This window comes from Cnephaeus nilssonii, assembly GCF_951640355.1.
Source record: "Cnephaeus nilssonii genome assembly, chromosome: 17".
In the NCBI taxonomy this organism is placed as follows: domain Eukaryota; kingdom Metazoa; phylum Chordata; class Mammalia; order Chiroptera; family Vespertilionidae; genus Cnephaeus; species Cnephaeus nilssonii.
Window position 1 is genome coordinate 8,811,689 of NC_137088.1, and position 17,081 is coordinate 8,828,769.

Below are 17,081 nucleotides of genomic sequence, written 5' to 3' on the forward strand. Positions count from 1 at the left end.
GGTCATTACCTTGCTGTCATCTGACGGCACCTTCTTCTAGTCCCTGGGACCTAACTAAGTATGTCACTGTGTGCAAGGGAGAGAGCTTGTAGAGTTGGAAAATGTGATACACCCAATGGTTAATTAAACCGACCAGATTTACATAAAAACTCCCCAACTGTCCCACTAAGTCGGCCAGCATTTACATTCTGCACACTATGCTTATCTCCAGCTAGAATGGAAAAAAAAGATTATCTTTTTAAATAGTAGGACACAATCATATTTAGTTTCAGTATAAGCATACTGTCCTCAAGGTGACAAAAATTAACCACCTAATGCTATCCCCCTTTGTAATAAGCAAGAACAGTAGAGTCTAATTCATGTGACCAATTAGTGAATTTTTACAAGCAACATTCAAAATTTCATTATCACTTTAATGATTTCATTTTCAGACTATGGCGTTAAGTGAAACAGATATGATTAATGCAAAAAGAGCCAATGGCAATAAAATAATGGAGTGTAACATGCACAAAATAAAAAATGAGCATTATTACATTGCCAACATAATTTATTTATGCATTATGGTTGTTTAGCTGTGTTACTGCTGCTCTAGTAACACAAATTAGATTTTTTTAAAAAAAATTCACAAAATACAGTCCATATATCAATTTATGTACTGACTTGACAGTATCTGCAAAATCTCAGAAAAATGTTTTAACATGGTCCTAGCTCAGGCTGCCATCTCCAATTCTATTAGCCTGAGAGTGGAGCCTCCATAAACTCTTCCATATTATGTTAATGTCCGTCTACCATCCAACCCGTACCTCAGCCTGAAAACAATCTTTTATCCAATAACCTTACACATCCTTCTTCACATGTAAATCACGACTGCGGACACTCGGAGCCAGGCAGAGGACACTTGCTCGGTTTTGGCTTATGTCTGTTGGTGACATCACCCTTCATTTCTGGGCTGCCACCTCGGCACCCCACTTTTAGTTTTGGAATGTGCAGCCTGAACTGGCCTCCATACCTGAGCGGGTCAGAGCGGTTCCTGTCTGTAGCGGGGCAAGAACGTGACCATGGGCTTCTCTAGAGGGAGATACTGCCCTCTTGAACGCAGAAACCCCTCACAAGTTGTGGGGCTCTCCCCTGGATCCTCAGGGCCCCAGGGCCCTCGACGTGAGGCCCACAGTACAGGGCTAAACTGCAAAGCCCAGTCCTGTCGGATAAACCCAGGGGGTGGCGAGCTCTGACTGTGCCTTCCTTACAGGACGGCCCCGCTGTGAGCTGAGGGTGGAGTGGGACGCGGGTGGCTCCTGAATGAAGGACCCCTGCCCCCGCCCCCCACATTGACCCTGACGAGCCGCAGGGCTGCAGCCCACAGTCTCCCACTTAGGTAGGTGGGTGATGCCACCAGAGTCACTCCTGCTTCCTGCATCAAGGTGGTCACCCCACTAACTGGCCAGGGTCTCCTGGGAAGGGGCCCACCCTCAGTACCTTCCTGCACTGACCTCAGCTCCAGGCAGAGGGAAAGCAGGGGTGAGATGGAAGATCAACATCTCAGGAGCCAGGCAGACACAAGAGAACCCCATATCGGCCCCCTTTCATTTAAATAATGCCCCATATAATGCTTAATATATGCCAGGCACAAAGCACTTTAAAAACAATTTCCCCCCTCCTAACAACATTACAAGGGTGGGTACTATTATCATCATTTTACAGATTGGAGGTTTGTGCTAAGTCACACTGCGTGACTGGACCACAATGCTAGCAGTGGAGGTGGAGAGAAGCAGTCAGATTTTTATCCTTCTTACCCATTGAGCTTTGTTAAAAATATGACATTTTTACTTAGTAAAAAATCCTGATGGGCAACTTCCACCAGGATGGATTAACCCTCCCACCCAAAACAACATCCAAAATTCCACAAAACAACAGTTTTCAGGGCCCTGGGCGTCAGGCAGTCAAGGGCCAGGATCCCCAAGCGACAGGAGTCAAGGTGGCAGGTCATCCCGCTCACGCCCGGAGGAGGTGTCTGGGCTGCGGCACTGGGCGAGGAGGCCGGGCTGAGCCAAGTGACTCCCGAGTGGCAGTGGGAACGGGGCGCCACCTGTTTGCAGGACAGAGTACCGGAGGAGAGAGCTGCACAGGACAGACACCCTGGGGCATCTGCGGACGGCGCCCTCAGGTGCTGACCGCACACACGTGTGAGGTCCGGGGAAGCTACATGTGAATGGACTACAGGGACCAGCACGTGGGGCTCACACAGGACTGAGAATGGTGTATGTTCCCACCAGCCAGACTGGAAAACCTAACTCACAGGTACTCAGAGCAAGTCCTTAGAGGGTCTAGACTCAATCCTGGGAAATAATCAGGAAGCATATTATTGTTTAGTTCTTACACTGTACACGAAGTGGTATAATGCCTCTTGGGGGTAGACTACAATAAAATAAAAAGGTATTCTATAAACCTTAAAGTAACCAGTGAGATAACAAGATGAAGAGTTACAGTTAATAATTCTAACAAAGGAGGAAAATAAATATGGAAACACACACCCAGACACCCACACAAGCCGCTATGAATTCAAAGGCAGAAAAGAGAACAAATAGCAAAAGGGGCAAATGGTAAATACAGAGCAAGGTGGTAGAATAAAATCTAACTATATCAATAACCAGATTAAATATAAATGCTAGAACACCCCAGTTAAAACTCAGATTTGATCAGATTTGTATTTAAAAAGACCTCATCGTAACACACTTGACATATACAGACACACATAGGTTAAAAGTAAAATGTTTTTTAAAAGGTTGTATGGACAGAACCACGCTTTACAAATATGAGACTGCAGAGGAAGAACCCGAGGCCCGGAGAGCGTTTGGATGCTCCCGGAAATGCCCTACCCGACAAGGCACCACCACAGTAGCCTGGTGCCGGGCAGCAGCTTGGGAAGGAGTGGATGGGTGGAGGAGGCATCCAGAGGCAGAGTCAGCAGGTGGGAGACCAAAGAAATCTCCAAAGGAAACGAGGGAAACCAAAAATGTTCCACGGTTTCAAAAGGAGTCACCTTGAAGCTCACAATCCTACTTGTGAAGCTATAAACTACAGAGAAAGAAGGAAGCACAGGAGTGGGTCCCAGGGAGGAGGCCGTCCTGCATCTGAGAGGCTGAGAGGGTGATTTCTGAGGATGGCCTCGGGGAGATGTCCTCGGGCAGCTGGAGGCCAGAGCCGGCAGACGCAGGCACTGATTCACAAGCTGGCTGCGCAGACAGGAAGCTACGCTGCAAGAGCAGCCAGGACGCTGCAATGACATCAAGCTTAAAGCCAGGCCTCGGCGGGAATGAACTATCCAATACCTCTTTTCTGGTTTTTCATCTGATCTCTTCACAGAGTCAACATTTCACACAAAACAATTTTATTGAACGTGAAGATACATCAATTTCATAAATATTTAACATTTTAACCTAATCCTAAGGTTTCCTGCTTCTATATCAGTGATGGCGAACCTATGACACGCGTGTCAGCACTGACACACGTAGCCATTTCTGATGACACGCGGCCGCTGAGGCGGCCGCATGCCGAGGATGAAACATTTGCTGCTCCTGAGGATGAAACATTTGTGAAATAATGTTTTTTCCTCAAAGTGACACACTACCCGAGTTATGCTCAGTTTTTTGGCGAAGTTTGACACACCAAGCTCAAAAGGTTGCCCATCACTGTTCTATATAGTAATATTTACTTGTGATTACATTAATGGGCTCCACTTATGTCAATGGCAGAGCTTCTCAAACTATCTGTGGTGAAGGACCAACCTTGTAAATCCCCAGTCCTTATGGACCTACATGTGGTCCTACAGTGCTTGGGCTGAATTGTGTCCCACCCAAATTCGTATGTTGAAGCCCTCACTGCCCCTCCCCCCATGGGACTCTGGAGATAGGGCTTACAAGGAGGTAATTAGGGTTAAAAGAGGTCATAAGAATGGGGCCCTGATAGAATAGGACTACTGTCTTCATAAGAAAAGACACCAAGGAGCTCTCTCTCTCTCTCCCTTTCTTTCTCTCTCTCTCTTTCTCCACATGCACACAAAGAAGAGGCCATATGAGCACACAGCAAGATGGTGGCAACCTGCAAGCAGGGAAGATACCTCAGAATGAAATCTACCCTGCTGACACCTTAAGCATGGACATCCAGCCTCCAGAATTGTCAGAAATAAACTTCTGTGAATTAAGCCACCTAGTCGATGGTATTTTGTTATGCAGCCAGAGCACACTAATACTTACTGCATGTAACCACATGCAGCTCACCATGCAAAGTGAACACTACTCTAATTGGTCTATACTTGTGCAACAAGATAAGCCCACTGATCACATGCTTAAATGTCAAACTGTCTTAGAAGTTTCCAAATCCTTACCCTCCATTTCTGTGCTTATCTCACTGTAGACCTATAACAAACACTCTGAACTAATAGCAGTCTGCAGACCATGTTTCAACCAGAATTGGTTTATAGTCTTTCTGTGATTTAAAAGAGAAAAGCAATATTTAGCTAAAACATAAAACTTAAAAGGGCATGAATTTTAAACACATTAGAAACCAGATGTATGCTGTGGGGTGAGAGAAATTAGAGAGAAGCCCAGGATTCTACCATATCATATATCATATCATATCATATCATACCATATCATAAATCATATCATACCTAGGCAAGATCCCCCCCAAGACATTGCAGAATGCATGTTCTTAAAAATGAACACCACTGTGCCCTGTTTATAATGACCCTTGAATTCTGTTTCTCTTTAGAACTTCCACCAATCTCTGTAATCATATCCACAGAGCACATTACAATTAGATTACAAACTCACAGACAGAGTATTACTTCTTCTTCAATTGGTAATATATACACCAAACTCACAAAACAGATGTTCTCAAGGGACTGACCCAGATGGATGAGCAAATTAACTCCTGTGATCCTGCCACTGAGGGAGGACCCAGTACAGAGATGTCCAACTGTCCAGTGGCCATCATAGAGGGTCTTTGATGGATTCTAATCCATACATTTGGTCATCACTCTAAGCCACGGATGGCCCCAGGTACATGTCTGATGATTGGCAGCCTATTAGTCCAGGAGAGCCTCAGATGAGACAGCTACTCTCTGCTCCATATGACCTTCCATGGCGGCCAGTCCAGGGTTCCAAAGAGTACCAAGCCCCCAGCACATGTTTGCTAACGTCTAATTGGCCAAACAAATTACATGGCCAAGCCTAGATAAAAGACTGGGGGAAATAGAGTTCACTTCCTGATGCGGGGGGGAGGGGGGGCCTGGGGCGGGGCGGGGGAGACAAAGTCATAGTGCAAAGGGCAGGCTGTAGAGAGAGGAAGAATTTGTGGCCATTTCTATAATCAGAAATGGAAAATTTGTATTACTGGCATAAATAGAAGGTAAATACTAAAAATAAATTGAAAACAACTCCATCCTGAATATAAACGGATCTCTTTTGGAGGTGTGAGACTTGACTTTGCTAAATGTTCTAGGCCTGTGGTCGGCAAACTGTGGCTCGCGAGCCACATGAGGCTCTTTGGCCCCTTGAGTGTGGCTCTTCCACAAAATACCACGGCCTGGGCAAGTCTATTTTGAAGAAGTGGCATTAGAAGAAGTTTAAGTTTAAAAATTTGACTCTCAAAAGAAATTTCAATCGTACTGTTGATATTTGGCTCTGTTGACTAATGAGTTTGCCGACCACTGTTCTAGGCCAAGAAACAGGGTTAGGTTAACCAATGTTAATACCGTAAAAGAATGCAACCTAAGCTAATTTACAAAAACTGGATATCAACAGTCATATTTAAACAGATTATGTACTAACCATCGATTTGGAGGGCACTGGGCTCTTTAACAACACAAATATTTTGCATTTTTGACAAATGCAAAAGCTAGGCCACTGATTCCACACTCCCCACAGACAGAAGAAGCTCATTTAGGTGGCACACCTGGGATCGGTAATTCCTCAGTTAATCAAAAAAAAGTTAGCTAAAATGAGGAATCATTTAAAAAATGCTTATCTTTTAAGATTTTAATTTAGCAAACATTGAAAGTACATTTATTTGCAAGTCTTATAACATAGGGCCACGGCCTCTCCTTTGAGCAAATCCAGTGACACTTTCTCACTGTCTTTATTCACAAATAACACCCACAATTCAAGGTCAAAGATTCCCAGGTTCGCTTTCTTTGAAAAAGAGTGAAAACAAAGATACGTGTGAAGCCATGTGAAAACAGAATCTGGAAGCTGTCCATATTTTATGATTTTTCCCTAATCTTTTATAATTGCCTCATCTTTACCCAATCGGATAGTAATATGTCTTTATGGAGTCTTTCCAAAGGTTTTCACAGAAAGGACGGCTCTTTCTGTTTTAGCACACACATTTCATCAACTTTCATTCCATTTAATTAAATTATGCCAATTACAGTAACAAGAATACCACATGGAAACAGATTTGGGGACAAAATGCCTTTTGGTGAGCACTCAACTTGGTGCGTGAACATAGTCCCCGGGCCCCCACCGCTGGGTGGGCCGGGAAGCCTCGGCCAGTCTGGACTCTGCCTGGGGAGGATGGAGAGAGCTGGTCTTCGGGAGCCCTCCCCTGCACTGTGGTTCGCCTCTTGGGGGACCCAGTCGGTGAGCACTTCTAAAGCCAGGGCTATAGTTAGTAATGACTGTCTTTAATCCTTCCCACACAATCAACACAACACAGAGCAGTGTTTCATTTGGATAAAACTCAAGAGGGCGACAGCCCATAGACAAACCAGAAAATTACCAAGGTTATCACAGGAATAGAGGAAACCAAAGAAGGAAGAAAAAAACCCTGTTCAATAATTCTATTCAAAAGTATCCTACTCCACAAGTTAAACCCTTATTTACCTTCCCAGGAACCCAGCACCTGCTCCAACGCCGGGAAGCAGTGCCCTGATGAATATAGTTGATAGTGAACAGATGAATATATATAAGTATAATTCAATTTAAAAACTTCCCAGGCAATTTTTTAAATTGAATTCCGAGTTTAATCAGACCTTTCAATTAGGTAGAGACTTCTAGAAGATAGATTTTTTTCTGAAACAACAATAACAATGACTAACATACTGAATACTTAATCCTGCCAAGCAATGCAGTAAGCATACCACATGCATTCATTCACTTATCCCTGTGACAACTCTAGGTACTAAACTCATTTAAGGACACACAGCCTGCCAAAGGTGGAGTCAGGATTTGAACCCAGAGCCCACATTCTCAACCACTGTATCATACTGCCTCATTCAGCTCACCATTTCTTATAAATACTATAATTCCATGTTCTGCCTGAGAGTTTTGTTATACTTCCAAAGGCACATCAAAGTCTTCAATTATAAAGTTGAAGTCAATTCTTCACCACCACTAACTATATGTTCACTGAAAAACACCTATATGTGCCTGACTCATTCATTCATTAATGAAGATTTAACAAACAATGGCTTAATCACTTGAAAAGTAAGTTAACGTAATTTAATGGACATTTCTCAATTACTGAATGCTACTGCATGCTGCCTTTACCCGGGCTCTCAGGAAGCTGAGCCTGGTGGACGGAACACACGTGGCCCTACAGCTTCAGTAAATGCTAGCAGCTACTTGCGGGAAGGGCTGTGGGATGTCCAAGGGTGCAATGGGTAGCAGGGAGAGAGGGCTGTATAGAATGGATCTCCGACTGAGGCGTTTTTTTCTAAGTCATGGAGAATCCTGTGAGGCCTGTAGCAGCAGAGAAATAGGACCAGGATTTTGTTTTGGAATGACCCCTCCAGCAGCAGAGTGCGTGGGGGCAGAGGAGAGAGCATGAAGACTGGAAGGCTAGTGAAGATCTGCTGTAAAAGTCTAGGTAAGAACCGTGGAATGTGCACTCGAACTGAGTAAACTATGTGGTATGTGAATAAACCTCAATAGAGCTATTTAAAAAGCTAAGTCTAGATGAGAAATGGTGAGCGCCTGAACGCAATCCATGCCAACAGTAACAGGGAAGAGAGAGTAAAGGAGATCCAGAAGTCAGAATCAGTAGGACTGGATGAGTGAAGGGTAGGTGGGAGGGACTCAGTTTAGAAACAAGATCAAGAAGAGGAGAAAAATGGAGTCATAACATGGGATGCAAACAAGATCACAGGGGAGGTGGTTAACATATAAACAAGGAACCGTAACACAAACCAAACCAATTCAGTATTATGGAGAACCAAGCCTATGGAAATGAATCATCGAGCTGATGGAGACATAGGAGCTAACTGCTAAAGGGCTAACTCATTAACAACGGTGGTACTGTTAAGTGATCACCTTTTCACTTCCTCCTCTGTATCAGACCTGGTGCCCATCACTTATGTGCACATTGCCAATGTCTTCATTCTGCCTCGGAGGAAACCAGGACACTGCAGAGTTAAGAGGAAGAGCTGAGATTCTAATCCAGCTACCTCCCGACTCTGACACCCCAAGCTATTTCCATGCTATCTTGCCCGCTTAACAAATAATGATGGCGATGATAACAAAGACAATAAAAGTCCATTCTGCCATTGCTGAGCCTGTTAGAACTGCAGCTCACATCCCTGTGCCTCGGCCGAGTGCCCGGGTCTGTGTTTGGCATTTCACAAATATAACAGTGTCTATATCCGGCCTTGTAAGAGTGGTAGCAAGACCTGCAATTGATTGCACATGTGCTCAATGCCAGACCCTTGTGATGAGGGTTATACATGTGCCCTTTCTACACCTCAGAGCATCCCTGCAATGGAAGCTGGACTGGCCTCGATTCTGCAGTCAAGCAAATAGGCTTACAGGTCAAGGTAACTGGCCCAGGGCCGTGAGGCACTAAGAGGCAGTGCAGGGACAGAATCTCCCTAGTTTGGAACATCCACGTGTAGATATAAACACAGGAGTAAATATAAATCAAATGAGAGACAGAGAGAAAGAAAGGTGCATATGTGGCAAAATGCTCAAAATAGTAGTTACTCCTAATGAAGGGTATGTAGGAATTATCTGTATTGTGCTTGCATCTGTATTACACTTTTCTTTAAATCTGAAACTATGGTTTAAAAATAGGAAAATAAGCCCTGTGAGTCAAGGCATAAAAGAGCACAGGGCTCAGTCCACTCTCAGAAGACACTTTCAGTCGTTACAAACAACTGAGAACCAATTCCGTTTCTATGCAGCTCTAGAAAAATAAAATTACCTAACTTCTATTTAAAAAAAACAACAACACTGCAATTAAGCAATGTTTTTAAAACTATCAATGAAACATGCATGGTGCAGACTGCCTTGCTGCTCACCATGACCTAATGATTAGAAGTGCATTGTAACTTCTGGGGTGAGTAGTTCATTCATTTGCATCTTAGAAAAGGAACAGCTCTTAGCAGGTGAACTGTTAGTCTTCAATGTGTTTAACTGGCACATCTTGCCAAGTTGAGAATTAAAAGAAAACTATGAATGCATTTAATACTAAAATAAGGTATTACCGAGCATTTGATACTTACAAGATTGTAGGGTTTTTCTATTTTGTAGGAATTGGAGATCACTGTGTAATTCTGCATTTAAAGGAGTGACCCTTTGCTTGAAATTACATCAAAGAAGTAAACTAAATTTGCCTCAAGAGTGAGGACCATGATGATTATTTAAAAGAAATTATTTGAATATTGGTTTGATCCTGTGGGCTGGACTTTATGACATTGCCAGTATTTAACTATTTTTAACCTAGAAAACGGCATTTTCATGTGGTTCCAACAGTGTTTTATATTGGTATGCTATTCTCTTAGTATATAGGTGGACATACATTAGCACACACAGATGTTATATGATAAAGGTGTATACCTGAAATGTATATGTTATTAACCAATGTTATCCCAATAAATTTCCTTTTTTTAAAAAGTGAAATTTCAGCCATTTTTGAAGGCAACACTAGATGGCAGTAAATACACAAAAGTTGTAATATGACATTCAGTTACTAGCATACAGTAATGATCATTTTTGCCTTTTACTCAACTATATGCTGCATTAAATCAAGTTTTACCAAATAAAAACCCTAACAAATAAAATAAATAAATAAAAATTAAAGTTTTCTGGCTTCAGAAATGTGAACCAGAAAAACTATTGAACTGAGCAGTCATCCACAATTTGAATATGAGAACACTAGCTCTCAATCAACATCAACATCATAGTTATATTTTGTCTTCTTAGTTTAAAAAATTCTGATAACATGAATTTATTTTAAATTTTACCTAATTTGGAGGAAAAATCTTTTAAAATAAAATATCTTAAGTTACTTTTTCAAGATGTTAACGATTTTATTTATTTGTTTGTTTCTATTTATTTGTGACTTATTATGGCTTTTTTGAATTAGTAACTTTTCTACTCTTTCAGGAGCCATGAATGAATATAGGGAAGTACAGCATGCTATTTATTTAATATGCTACTAGCAAAACATTTTAACTCGATAAACTAACAATTTATCTAGAATGAAGGAAAAAATAGGGAATAAATTATAATTTAAAGATTTTACTCCCCAATTTGATGACACTGCAGATCAAAGAGAAAACCTTATATACAGAAACATGTTAATTTGATCCACTGATGATTCTCATGACTTTTCTATAACATACTAAGTTAGAATTTCAGTATGATTTTACAAACATGTAGTAATAAACAACAAAACTTATATTTTCAAAGTTATTTGTAAACTTTCTACTTTTTGGATTCATTATAAGACCAGATGGCATTCAGCACAGGTCTCAGCAACACTAGAATAAAATTAGCTAACTTACTAATTTTTGGTTACTTCTAACACTTTCTCTGAGCTTGATTTTGTTCTGACACAGAAAATCCTCAATTTAGAAAACAAAGCGAGGGTTCTCTCAAATGTCAATAAAGTAAAAATAAATAAATCTTTAAATACATTAATGTGGTAGAAGTGGAGGACTTAGTTTAATACCAATCTGTGCCTATATAATTCAACTTTTGATCAATAGTTTTTCAAAAGTCAGAAAATAAGTAGCTATAGTTACTACAAACATACAACCAAATAGCCAAAACAATCTTGAAAAAGAATAACAAAGTTGGGGGGGTCTCACACTTTCTGATTTAAAAACTTACTACAAAGCTATGGTAATCAAAGCAGTGTAATACTGGCAAAAAGATAGATATTACTTATTTTGTCAACTTATATACATTAAATATGTACAGCTTTATGTATGTCAATCATACCCCCAATAAAATGCATGAAAAGACAATATAGACATACAGACCAATGGAATAAAATAAAGAGCCCAGAAACAAACAAACCCTCACATATGTGGGTTTTGACTGGGTGCCAAGACCATTTACTGGGGAAAGGCCTGTCTTTTCAACAAATGATGCTGGAAAATTGGATAGCCACATGCAAAAGAATGATTTACCTTATATCATATATAAAAATTAACTCAAATCAAAGATCTAGACTTAAGACCTAAAACTATAAATCTAGAAGAAAACATAGGACAAAATCTGCATGACATTAGATTTGTCAATGATTTCCTAGATATAACACTAAAAACAAAGACAAAAAAAAAGAGAGAGAGAAAATAGAGAAGTTGGGCTTTTGTGCATCAAAGGATAGTATCAACAGAGTGAAAAGGCAACCTGCAGAATAGAAGCAAATATTGCGAATCATATACCTGATAAGGGGTTAATGTTTATAATATATAAAGAACTCCACAATTCAACAACTAAAAAACAAACAACATAATTTAAAAATGGACAAGGATTTGAATAGACATTTCTCCAAAGAAGATTTACAAATGAAAACATTTACAATCCATGAAAAGATGCTCAACGGGTATCTTCTGTAAATGAACTACTTGGCATTCTCATCAATCCCTTGTGAGTCTCATTAGTTTAAGCATAAGTCAGTCCCAGAAGTCTAGTTAGCCCTGGATGTACTACAGGCAAAGACAAATTGCTAGATCTGCAAAGTTAAGGGCCATATCCTAAATCAAGAAGCTACATTATGAGCCTGGCCAGCTGGCCATCCCCTGGCTAAGGGCCCTCTCTGTTTTGATCTCTCACTTCCACAGGTAATAAATCAGCCTTGCAAATAGCTCTCCAAAATCCTATTCAACTCACAAGTCCAAAACAGACCTACTTTTATCTGCCAGAGCCATTCTCTTTCCCCTCCTACACACTGCCATCTAAAATCATTCTCCAACACGAATATTCTACATATAGCATCTATCACAAGCACAGATTCCTATCAAATATGCTAAAAGAGCAAAATAGAGTAAAGCAGACTGTATTTCTTCAGCCACTACTGGAAATGTACAAATGTACATTTGAATGCACAAATGAATTCCAGGATTTCATTTTTTTGTTTTCTGGTCAGCTCTAAGTCCTGAGACCTTAGGTATATGAATCACTACTTTATGTTCCTGCCAAAGTTTGCTTTAACAAATTTTCATCACTCTCCTATGTTTTAAATATCTAAAACTAGAAGATCACAATATTCTTGACAACTAAAATCACTAGCAACAAAAAATTGCCTGCAAATTCTTGTTTGTGATTGGTAAGTGCTTGATTTTTAAGATGGTACAGCAATCCATAGTCAGAAACATAATTAAATGGTTTCTAAGCAGTACAGAGACAGCCAGCTTGTGCTTTGTATGTGAAACTAAGAGTCCTCCTACACATGACAGCACGCTTTGGAGTTTTAGAATGTTTCACAATGGGCTTCATACCTGTTGGAAATGAGACTTAAACATGAATTTTTCTCAAAAAATATTTTCTTAGGATTTGTTTAAGAAAGTAAAAGTGACAAATCCCTAGATTAGACTAAAAAACCCCACCATATTAAACCTACAGAATTCTATCTATATATATAAAACCCTAATATGCAAATAGATTGAACGGCGGAACAACCGAACAGCTGGTCGCTATGATGTGCGCTGACACCAGGGGCGCGCGCGCAGAACATGGCGGGCATTGGCCACGGCAGGATGGTGAAGCAGGTGAGCTGGGGCGCCAGACCAAGGTGGGGCACCGGTTGCTGTCATCAGGGCGAGTCTCTGGTGGTTACTGAAAATTCTTTGCTCCCGTGCACCGCGGTCCCGCCCGGTGCTGGCACCTGCTGCTGGCAACAGCCCTGCTCGCACCCGCTGCCAGCCCTGATCGCCCCTAAGGGCTTCTCCACCCCTCCCACCCCCGCTCCTGAGGGGCAGTCGGGCAGCAGCCGCTGCTCGCACCCGCTGATGGCACTGGCCCCGCTCACACTGCTGACACCAGCCCCAGTCACTCCACGCTGTCAGCGGGTATGAGCAGGGCCAGCGCCATCAACGCATGGGAGCCGTGGAGGCGGGAGTGGGGCTGCCGGCAGACAGGAGACTGGGGGCCGCAGTGGGAGGGGCTGGTGGGGGCGCAGAGGATGGGCCAAGAACCGCCCCTGTGCCCACCGCAGCCTCGTGGCCCACAGTTCCTTTCAAGATGCACGAATTCGTGCACCGGGCCCCTAGTCTATAGTAAAGAAAGGGTAATATGCTAATTAGACTTGATATCATTCTTGACGTCCTTCTGGACGAAGCCGGGGCCGGAGTGAAGCCCGTATACCAGGTGCCTGCCGGTGGCCAGAGGGAAGCCAGTGCCAGCAGCCAGAGGAAGGAAGGCCTACGCTTGCACGAATTTTCGTGCATCAGGCCTCTAGTTTCAAATAAGATTTATCTACTCAGCCCTGACCAGGCTGGGAAAGTCACTTTCCTGTTTGCACCGCGGTGACCATTTTTCAGTCCCAAGTGATCACCAGGAATGCACAGCCTCAGACTCTTGTCTTCCCATTTCCTGAACGGTGTTGCTTTCATACCAGTAAATGCATGTTGCTAAATTGCCAGCCAGAGACATCACTGCTTTGGAACAACAGAAGCATCTGATGTAGAAACTATTTGAAAGAGAGTTAAGCTCTCACTTACCTCCACTGCTACTACAATCAAAATGAGGTCTGTTTTTGACTCCGGAAAGAGTGCATCCACTTGCGGCGACATTCCAATCAGAGCACAGTTAGTGACCACGGAGATAACACTCATTGTTTCAAAAGCCAACTGAAAGAAAAAAGAACATGAAATTAAAACTGCTTTGTTTTTTTCTTGTCTTATTATGAGTTACCTAAACATTTTTTGATATTCCATTTTGATTTATCTGTGTTTTTGAATATATTTTTATATAGTTTTCTAGGGGTTGCTCTAAATATATACATATATATATATATATATATATATATATATATATATATATAATTATACTAGAGGCCCAGTGCATGAAGATTCATGCACTCGGGGGCGTCCCTCAGCCCAACCACCCTCTCACAATCCGGGACCCCTCGGGTAGGGTCCCTAGGCCTGGCCTGAGATCAGGGCCTATCGGGTCTTTCCTTCCCAGGTCTGCAGGCAGCTGGCCCCACCCTCGTCACTGCCACTGCTTGCCATCTGTGCAGCACTGCCCCCCCTCCCCTGCCACCGGTGGCCTCCCTCTGCAGGCGACAGGCTGGGGTGCAATGGCTTGGCTGGCCTGGGCCTCCCTCTTTCTTTGCTTGGGGGTGGGGCCAGCCATGCAAGGGGCTGTCTGCCTACCTGATTGCCCCTAAGCGCTAGCCTACCTGCCTGATCACCCCTAACCACTGGTCTGTCTACCTGATCACCCCTATCCACTCTGCCTGCCTGCCTGATTGCCCCTAACAGCTTGCTTGGGGGCGGGGCCAGCCCAGTGAGGGTCTGTCTGCCTACCTGATCGCCCCTACTGCTGGTCTGCCTACCTGATCTCCCCTAACCACTTGCCTGCCTACATGATCACCCCTAACCACTGCTCTGCCTACCTGATCACCCCTAACCCCTCTGCCTGCCTGATTGCCCCTAACCGCTTGCTTGGGGGCGGGGCCAGCACTGACTTCCAGTTGGTCAGCCTCTGGTTGTCACAGGAGCTGACCGCCAGTTGCCTGCCATCCGTCGCAGGCTCTCGGCTTTTGCCCAGCCTTGGGCTCGGCCGCACCCCAGCATCCTGGCGACAGATCGCAGGAGCCGACCGCCAGTTGCCTGCCATCCGTCGCACCCCAGCGTCGCCAATCGGCCACCCCGGTCACCCCGAGTCCCACCCCCTGCACCTCCGCTGGCCCAATCGTGGGCGTAGCGGAGTGATGGTAATTTACATATTACTCTATTATTAGATAGGATTATATACACACGTATATACATATATAGTTACATTATATTTTATATGTGTATATACATTTTTCCTTTTACTTGTGTTGTTATTTATCAGCTCGAGTGAAATATAGAAATCTTACCTCCCTTTACCATTCCCTATCCTATACAATAAAAGGCTAATATGCAAATTGTTCCCTCGACCAGGAGTTCAACCAGGGGGCTGTGAACTGCCTGTGGCCCCTCCCCCAGGCTGACCCCACCCCCGATCGCCCCCCCAAACCTGATCAGGGCAGGCCAGCCGGAACCCACCCATGCACGAATTCGTGCACCAGGCTTCTAGTTTGTAATATAATTGCCTAAATATCTTCTCTACATATAGTATTTAGAATCATTAGATAGGTTTGTATTTTTTGTTTCAACTCTCAAACATAACTTTAACCTTTTGCACTCGGATGTCGAGTGTGACTCGACAAGGTTAGCATTAGAATAAAGGAATCGAGAAAAAAGCAAGCGAGTGCAAAGGGTTAAAGACTCAAGAAGAGAAGGAAAATCTATTGTATTGACTTGTATTTTTGTTTAGCAAGTTTATTTCTTCCTAATGTCTCCAGATTCCTACTTTTATAATTTCCTTAGTTTTGAGAACTTTCGGTCATACTTTTAGGATAGGTCCCCTGACAATAAAAAATCTCTTATTGGTTTCCCTTCATCTGAGAGTGTCTTGCTCTCTCCTGCGCTCCTAAAGAATGTTTTCTGTGAATATAAGATTCTGTATTGACAGTACTTTACTTTAAGCATTTGGAAAGTACTGTGCCACTTTCTTCTGAGACTGCAGTGGGGAGGACCTCATTATGTGAGTGAAAGCCCAGCTGGCTACTCTCCTAGAAAATTGTCCAAGTTTTACACCTGAAAGGAGTCATAAAGATTATATTTTACCTGCCTCACCCCTACCCCCAATTTTAAAAATAAGGAAAGTGAGGCCCAGAGGAAGTTAATGGCTATTGAAGTCACACAGCTGTGCAGTGGCCGAGCAAGAATGAAATCAGTTTTCCCAAACTCTCCTTTGGGCTCTTTGTTTTAAATCACAATGCCGCATTCTGTTATTTCTTTTAAAGAAATATTTTTTCTCAAATAATTACCTGCCATACACCAATACTGGCCGAAGGCTCTGCGAATGGACGTTTGAAGACTCTGCACATTTTTAAGGCATCGGAATTAACTTCGGTGAAGTTATTTAACACAGCGAAGGCCGCTGCTAACGGGTAAACACAGGAGAAAAGGCTCACGTAGCCAAACTGCAGCAAGAGCTCCAGGTAGTCATCGAAGGTGCCCTGGAATTGTGAGCCACAAGGAGAAAACAGGCATGGTTTTAATATCGTCTAATAAGAATAACTTACAATGTCATCCCACTAAATTTAACTTTAAAAAAAAAAAAAGGAAGAGCCCTGGTCGGTTTTGCTCAGTGAATAGAGCTTTGGCCTGCGGACTGAAGGGTCCCGGGTTCGATTCCGGTCAAGGGCATATGCTGGGTTGCAGGCTTGATACCCAGTAGGGGACGTGCAGGAGGCAGCTGATCAATGATTCTCTCTCATTGTTGATGTTTTTATCTCTCTCTCCCTTTCCCTTCCTCTCTGAAATAAATAAAAATACATTAAAAATAAAAAAAGAAATCTTACATGATGGCCCCTCACAGTATGGGCCCCCCAGAACCCCAGTCCCTGACCTTCCAAAGGAAAAACTAATAGTGGTGATGCCAGCAAAAAGGATCGCATAAGGACCTCCGGAAGTTTGCCCCTCCAAACAAACAAACAAAAAGGGCAAAATCTGTCAGTATCAACGTTTTCAGTACTGTGAAAATTAACCCACGGCTAGTAGCAACTCAGGCAGCACTTAGTAAAGAAAAACAGCT

General features: G+C 42.8%; 1 protein-coding gene across 3 annotated transcripts in view; it reads right to left on the bottom strand.

Annotated features, from left to right (window-relative positions):
* Positions 1–17,081, bottom strand: part of ANO10 (anoctamin 10) — a 119,744-nt gene that overhangs the window by 49,616 nt on the left and 53,047 nt on the right. For all 3 annotated transcript variants that reach the window (XM_079795079.1, XM_079795078.1, XM_079795077.1), the window contains exons 10-11: positions 16,312–16,503; positions 13,949–14,077 (exon numbers count right to left, since the gene is read on the bottom strand). In XM_079795079.1, coding sequence (XP_079651205.1) covers positions 13,949–14,077; positions 16,312–16,503 — 321 coding nt within the window. The remainder of the gene's footprint in view (positions 1–13,948; positions 14,078–16,311; positions 16,504–17,081) is intronic.